Source organism: Nuphar pumila, chromosome 1 (assembly GCF_984573655.1).
Source record: "Nuphar pumila chromosome 1, dmNupPumi1.hap1.1, whole genome shotgun sequence".
Classification (NCBI taxonomy): Eukaryota; Viridiplantae; Streptophyta; class Magnoliopsida; order Nymphaeales; family Nymphaeaceae; genus Nuphar; species Nuphar pumila.
The window spans coordinates 25,315,127-25,322,709 of NC_143249.1; the positions used below are offsets into that span (position 1 = coordinate 25,315,127).

Sequence of the window (7,583 nt, forward strand, 5' to 3'; positions counted from 1 at the left end):
GTAGCAAGCATAGGCTTAACAGAGAGAGAAAGGGCTCAATGGAAGGGATATTAATTATATTAAATAATAAATATGTAAGTCAATTAGGGATGGCAGCGGACCGGAGGGAAACAGGGATCCGTCTGAACCCACCCCATTTGGGGCAGGGAATGGATCGGGGATGGAGGCAACAATCAAAACCCGTACGGGGATGGAGGCGAAAATCAAAACCCATACGGGGATGGAGGTGGGGATGGACTTACGCTTTCCCCCGCCCCGCACTGATCTCCGTTAATAAAATGACTAAAATACCCTTATTAATTTATAAAGTTACATGCAAATCCTATATATATATTTATTTATTTATTTATTTATATTTCAAATCCTAAGTTCCTAACCCTAAAACGACCGGTCAACCCCTTTTTCTCCTTCCACTAACAAAGGCGGCAGCAGCAGAAAGCGGCAGTGGTGGAAGGTGGCAGCAATGGAAGGCAGGCAGCAGTGGCAGAAACCCCAAAACGACCCCTTTATCTCTTCTCTCTTTCATTTCCTTCCTATTCTTCCTATAACGAAGGCGGTAGCAGCAGTGGAAGGGAGCAGCGATAGAAACGCTAAAATGACCCCTTTCTCTCCTATATCCTTCCTCTCCTTCATCTAACGAAGGCGGCAGCTGCCCTCTCCTTTCTCGGTCGATTTCTATTTGAAATAGGTTGGTAGCGCACATTTTCATTTGAGCCCCGGTACAAAGTGAAGTATATACAACTTATTGTGTGTATTATGCAGGGACGAGGACGAGAAGGGGCTGGGGGCGGGGACGGTAATTTTGAGACGGGGCGTGGTGGAGGTCCGAAGTTCCCCCTGCCACGGGGATGGAGGGAAAGATTTTGAGACGGGGCGGGAATGGAGACCTTGTCAAACTGTATAAAAGGTCACAAGTGCAAATACTTATGATAGTACAGTAGTATGTTTTGCTTAACCATTTCAACCTCTCCTTATCTATGATGAGTTATGTCACTGTGAACAAAATTATACGAGTTTGCATATAACTAACAAAGAAAAAGCCTCTACACATTCCCAACTGGTCATTTGCAGGTTAAAGAAGATTCACAATGCTATGCATGGGTTTTAGCTATTAACCTTGTCAGCTTTTCATTTGTCCTTATTAACTCACTCAATGCAACTCAAACTTGTTTCCCTGGTAAAGTAACAACAATTTCACTCGTTGATTTGACTCACTTATTTGTGTCCATACCTAGAAGTATTTTCATTGAGAGGAACTTCTTGAAGCTCAAGCTAACAAGATGATTATTGGAAAACCAAAAAGAAACACCACTCATCTTCTTTATCATACTCAATTGCTTCCCATGAATCTTTATAGCACGTTTGATACAATAGGAAGACCTTCTTCCTCAAGAAAACTGTAATTCCACCTCAAATTCCTTGTGCAAACCAATTTTTTTTAGAATATTTATAGTTTCCCATATAAATATATGTGTATCTGTGTATAGTTTGTGTGTGTGTTATGATTATGTACCTTCAAAAAATTTTAATCTAAGCAATAAAGCATGAATATGATCTTAAGTGAAAATTCTTGAACAACAATTCTAAACCATTAGGATTAAAAACATTAAAGAATGAATCCAAGCAGAAAAGCGAAATGTAATGTAATAATATAATTAATAACGAGTTTAAAAGGAAAATCACATAAACAAATACAAAAATAAATCATCAAATTACAGAAAGATGTAGATACAGTTAAGAACAGTGTGTTGACTATGCGACACAAGTTTGACCATGTCCACGAAGTGTTATGGTGTATCCAGTATCGTGCCATATCAACCATGCTAAGTGAAACATCCATGTGACATAGCCGCCGAGCAAGATGATCCTTTTAATTAAGAAGTGCCTTGATATCAGAGGAATAAGCCCATTCTACTGCAATCAAGATACACATTTGGTTAATGCTTTCAATCAGTCAAGACAACTGAAACATAAAACCCCATATTGATTCAAAGACATGGAGAAGAACCCAACCTACCATGATTGTTAAGTGTTAGAAAGCTTATAATAAATATTTTCATCCACATCAAGTGCTCTGAAGCGTTACCAATTTGCTCCTAACTAGCACAATATATCTAGAATTACCTGCTGTACTTTGTTATCCACCTCAGATAGAATAAGCATATAATTTAGAAGTTGGTGATGTTCAAAGATAAACTAACCTCATTAATATCTATACTTGGGAAAGAAATTCACCAAACTTTCCAGTAAACAAGCTCAAGTTAGATATTACAAGTTCACAACATAACACATCTTCCATGAAATAAGCTAACAGAAAATAGAAAAAAAATCAAGAAAGAAAGAAATATGACAATGGAACTTCAATAAGTTATCTCAGACATCTGTTACATTAAGATGGACATTAAGATACCCACCTGACCACAGTAAAAACTATCCATTAACCAGCAAACAGAACTTTTGAACATCCCCAACTGAGTAGCTACTAGACAGAACTCTATACCTTCATGACAACCAATACTCCTCTTTTATCATAAATAAATTGTCCTGGCAATGTGAGCAGTTGATGTGTTATCATTGCCACCCAGTTTGTAAAATGAGTATCCAAAAATGAAAAGGAAAAAAAGAAGAAGCTTTCATGTGTTTGTGATCTCTTAAACTGCTACCTGTTCGGCTTGAGGCGCAAATCTATGTTCTATCATTTCACCTGGAGAAGAAGAAAATGGAGGAGAGTCACCAGCATTTGTATTCACATTAGCATTCATGTTTTGATTTGCATTTGGATATGTATTAACGTTCGGATTTGTGTTTGCTCTAGGATTCACATATGGACTTGGATTTGCATTTGCTCCTGGGATCCCAAATGCACCTGGTCTTGCATTTGAATTTCCATATGGACTTGGATTTGCATCTGCTCCTGGATTCCCAAATGCACCTGGACTTGCATTTGAATTTCCATATGGACTTGGATTTACATTTGCTCCTGGATTCCCAAATGCACCTGGACTTGCATTTGAATTTCCATATGGACTTGGATTTACATTTACTCCTGAATTCCAAAATGCACCTGGACTTGCATTTGAATTGCCATATGGACTTGGATTTGCTTTTGCTCCTGGATTCCCAAATGCACCTGGATTTGCATTTGAATGGACATATTGACTTGGATTTGCACTTGCCGCTAGATTCCCAAATGCACCTGGACTTGCACTCGAATTGCCATATGGGCTTGGATTGGTGTTCACATTCAAATTCCCATATGGGCTTGGATTTGAATTTGCACTCCCATACAGATTTTGATTGCCGTTCACATTCCCATATGGTCTTGGATTTGCATTCACATTCCCATACGGATTCAGGTTGCCGTTCACAGCAATATATGGGCTTGGATTCACGTTGGCATTTGCACAGCTATACGTGCTTGGATTTGCATTTGTTTTCACATGTAGATTCATGTTTGCATTGGCATTTACTTGAAAAAGTCTCTCTAACTCTTCAATTCTCCCTTCCCTCCTAAACACTTCCGAGGCCATCTCTCGCACAGGAGGGCTGATCAAGATTCCATTTTTCGACATATCTTCAAGCAATCTCCACCCTTCTTCCAATTTCCCCTCCTTCCCCAAGTATGTGTTCAACATAATCGTGTATGTCTCTGAGTCAGGCGTCACCTCTCCCGCTGCCATCTTCGTGAAAACCTGCTCTGCCTCCACCAATCTAGACCTCTTCACCAACTCATCGATAAATTTGTTGTACACAGCAGCTCCTGGCTTCAACCCCGAATCAACCACCCTCCCAAAAGCATTCACTGCATCGTCCACACGGTCCCCTGCAAGGTACCCTTCGACCATCAGCTCCAGGGTAGCGACATCTGGGTTTGCCCCCCTCTCAGGCATCTCCCGGAAGAGCTCTTCCACCTCTGCGACCATTCCTTTTTCCCACAACCGCTTCATGAGATTGCTATACGCTGAGGCATCAAGCACACACGGCTTTGGACCCTTCTTTCTCAACACCACCATCGCCTCCGCAAACTCCACACGATCGCAATGCGCATTCACCATGATGTTATACGTATCCACATTCATCCCTATAAAATTTGGGGGTTTGTGCGTGATGAGCATCGAATCAAAGAGATCTGTCGCCGCCTCAATCCTCCCATACTTGCACAGTACCTCAAGGAGAGAATTGCAGGTGACCGCGCTCATGTTGAACTTCTTCTCGAGCAAAGACCGGTACGACTCCATGGCCTCCTTCTCCATCCCCCTCTTGAAGTATCGATCCATGATGGTGGCGTTGACGACCCCATCGTACACCACGCAGCGCTCGCGGAGCTCCTCGAAGAGCTCAAGCGCCTTCGGGATGTTGTCGAGGTCGAAGAAGGCAGCGATGAGGTTGTTGTAAACCAGGGAGTCGGCGCCATGGCCACGAGCAAGCATCTCCCGGAGGAAGGAGGCGGCATCGGGGACCCTCCCGGCATCGATGAGCCCCTTGGTAAGGTGGCGGTAGGTGACGGGGGAGGGGCTGAAGGGGGCATCAGCGAGGATGGTGCGGTAGACGTCGAGGGCGGCATCAACGCGGCCTGCATCGCAGTGGGAGTTTATAAGGATGTTGTAGGAGACGACGTTCGGGATGACGCCGGAACGGGTGAAGAATTGGAAGAGGGGTAGGACCTCGTCAAGGCGGCGGGCGCGAAGGAGAGCGCCCATCACGGCGTTGCAGGTGAACACAGTGGGGCGGCAATTGGAGAACATGGAGGATCGTAGGGTGGAGACAGCCTCGTCGAGGCGGTCGGAGCGGACCATCGTCTGGATGCGGTTGTGGAGGTTCAGGCGGTTGCCGACGAGAGCCGAGGTGGAGTCTGGAAGGCGCAGAGAGGAGGCAGATGGGGGCGGAGGGGAGCGGCGGAGCGCGTGGAGCGGGGGCTCGATGCGGAGGCGCCGCTTCCGGCGGCGCCGCTCCGCCGCGGCCTCCTCGGCGGAGGAGAAGGCGAAGTGGCGGGAGAGGACAGCAGGGAGGAGGTGAGAGGGAGATGGGTGATGAGCGGTGGCACTGGTGGTGGTGGTGAGGGAGCGGAGGAGGAGGCGATATAGAGACATTCTCTCTCTCTCTCTCTCTCTCTCTCTCTCTCTCTCTAGGGTTTCTAGGGGTTTTGAGGGAGAAGAGGAACAGGAGTGATGGCGGCTTGGTTGGGGAGTGAGAGGTCTATACCAATGGGGGCACCGCTTGTCTGGTAGGAGCAGCTGGTACACGTCACCTGTGTTGGGACGTTGCAGGTTCAAAACCCAATGGTGAAGTTGTATAACTGGTAGGAGTATGCCCGACCCCAGCTCGCCTTTTAAAAAAAAGAGAGAGAGAATTTCGTATAGGATATTTGGGAATTTGGATTTGGATTTAAACTGGTCTTGGACTCGGGTAAAGAAACCCTATTTTTCAAACACACCATAAGGATGCATCAAAGTACAACAAAAATCAAACTTTCAATTCACAGCATTCTTAGGCCAACTTAAAAAGATTAACCAACTTTTCATACCTGACTGGGGATTTGGCGATCATAGAAAACAGAGGTGACAAAACACGTCGAGCTTATAGCCGGGAGGTGGTGGTAACAGGCTTTACTGGCAGTCTACAACCCTTTCAGCTTTCAGGTATAATGTAAATGACTGAAGGAGCTTTAGCGACGATAAAAACTGCGTTAAAGTTTCTTTTTTGTGCAAAATCAACACGGGCGCCCACATCCGATCGGAAGGTCGTACACTTTAAAATTTATATCGGTTATATTACATGAGCAAGGACCTCCAAATGAGAAGACTAATGACTAAAAGAGTCACGGAAAGATCATGAGATCTGTTTCATTCTTTGATTCACGTCACTATTATGGGTTTTTGAGGAGAGGCCACCCAACTTAATTAATTTTGATATATGTGGGGGAACTCTGACAAATATCACAAGAAATTGCCTGAAAGTTTAAAATGACTTTTATTAAGTGAAGATAGATGCATGCATGAATAATTGTGTGCTTTTTTAAAAAGTGTATGAAAAAAATGAAATGTGCCCAAAGTGCAATGCTTCAAGATGAAAACCACACAAAAAGAAATGAATGAAGTTCCTCAAAAGGTATTATAATATTTTCTCGTAAAGTTGAGGTTACAATGCTTGTTCATGACAACATAAATAACATCTGATAATTGGTAACACATTACCCAGCATACAAGCGATGAGAACATATTAATTCATTCATCAAATTCTGCAGTGTGAAAGGAGTTTGACATAGAACATTCATCATAGTTCGCCAAGCAATTCATCTACCACGTGAGGCCAAACTTGCTGGACTAGTACAATATCGTTGAATGTATCTGATCAAGAGATTCTTGGTAGATTAAAGTGAACTGCAAGAAACAAAGTATGACTGAAAGCTTTCATTGTTGAGGCATATATTTCAATAAAATGTGTGACCTTTTGCTCACAGTATCTTTATGGTATTAATATTGTATTTAACTATTCAGATCGGCATGGTAATAGGCCCAACACAACAACGACACCTGATTTGTTTGTACTCTTACATAACATTTGCGCGAAAGCCGAAGGCGATTCACTAGTTGTACTTTCATATTCAGAATATGCGAGAGCTCATCAGTATGTACTGGACAACTGCATTGAATGTGAATCATATCTAATGAAAGACAAACATATAATCTATAACTTGTGCGATAATGTTCAACAAGCTATAATACGACATGAAAGTGAGTTCACAAGTTGATTTCTACATAATTGTGAAGATATGTCTTTAGAATTATGAAGTCTCATAAGAGAACCTGAGCGTAAATCACAGTCCTATCAAACTTATGATGTGGAGGGTTTTAAGTGGCATACATAATCTCAAGGTAAAGACTATAGTACTCAGAACAATGGGGTGATGGTATCGTGTGAAGGTAATATATGAGAGCATGATGTAGATTGTTACGGTGTTCTAAAAGATATTATTGTAATGCTCCAAAATTTTCAACTTAAGATATGTAAACTTTCAACCAAACTTTATTTTTAAATATAACACAATAAAAATATTTTGGATTTAAAAATTGGATATGTTACGACAATAAAGCCGTACATGATACTTAAAGTACAAGGTTTTGATGATGAACAAGTGAATCAACTGCATTTCAGCTAAGGCAATGAAGAAAGATGACAAAAATTGAAGAATTCGATGAGGAATCTTTGAAGACTAGTGTGCAAATATAAATTTCATTAAATGTCTTAGATTCATGTAAGAGCCTTACTTAGAGTGCATATTTCAATTGCATTTCACCTAAGAAGTCTTTAGAAAAACTTTTCTAAAAGAACTCTTGATGAAAATCGTTTTAGAAAACTCTTTACTTAGTTTTTTATGCTTATTAGTCGACCAACAGACTCATCAGTCGACCAACTTTTTTCTAAGCTAAAATGACAACTTTCTTAATTAGTCGACTGATTGACTCTTAGTCGATCAGATAAAATGTCTATTTTTTGAAAAAATTTAGCAGCATTCGACTGAAGGTTTTATCAGTCGACCAGACAGAATGTTTGTTTTCAGAAAATTTAGCAACAGTCGATTA

General features: G+C 41.9%; 1 protein-coding gene across 2 annotated transcripts; it reads right to left on the reverse strand.

Moving 5' to 3' along the window:
- Positions 1 to 1,631: 1,631 nt before the first annotated feature.
- Positions 1,632 to 5,142, reverse strand: LOC149848416 (pentatricopeptide repeat-containing protein At1g10270-like). Of its 2 annotated transcripts, none has more exons than XM_089995256.1 (2): positions 2,664 to 5,142; positions 1,632 to 1,914 (listed from the first exon to the last, which is right to left on the reverse strand). In XM_089995256.1, the coding sequence occupies exons 1-2, from the start codon at positions 5,088 to 5,090 to the stop codon at positions 1,912 to 1,914; spliced, it is 2,430 nt and encodes an 809-aa protein (XP_089851382.1). In that variant the 5' UTR covers positions 5,091 to 5,142; the 3' UTR covers positions 1,632 to 1,911. The 2 variants fall into 2 exon arrangements, 1 of the variants encoding a protein (XP_089851382.1); XR_016430145.1 differs by lacking the exon at positions 2,664 to 5,142 and adding an exon at positions 2,415 to 2,547 and having other exon boundaries at positions 1,777 to 1,914.
- Positions 5,143 to 7,583: the final 2,441 nt, after the last annotated feature.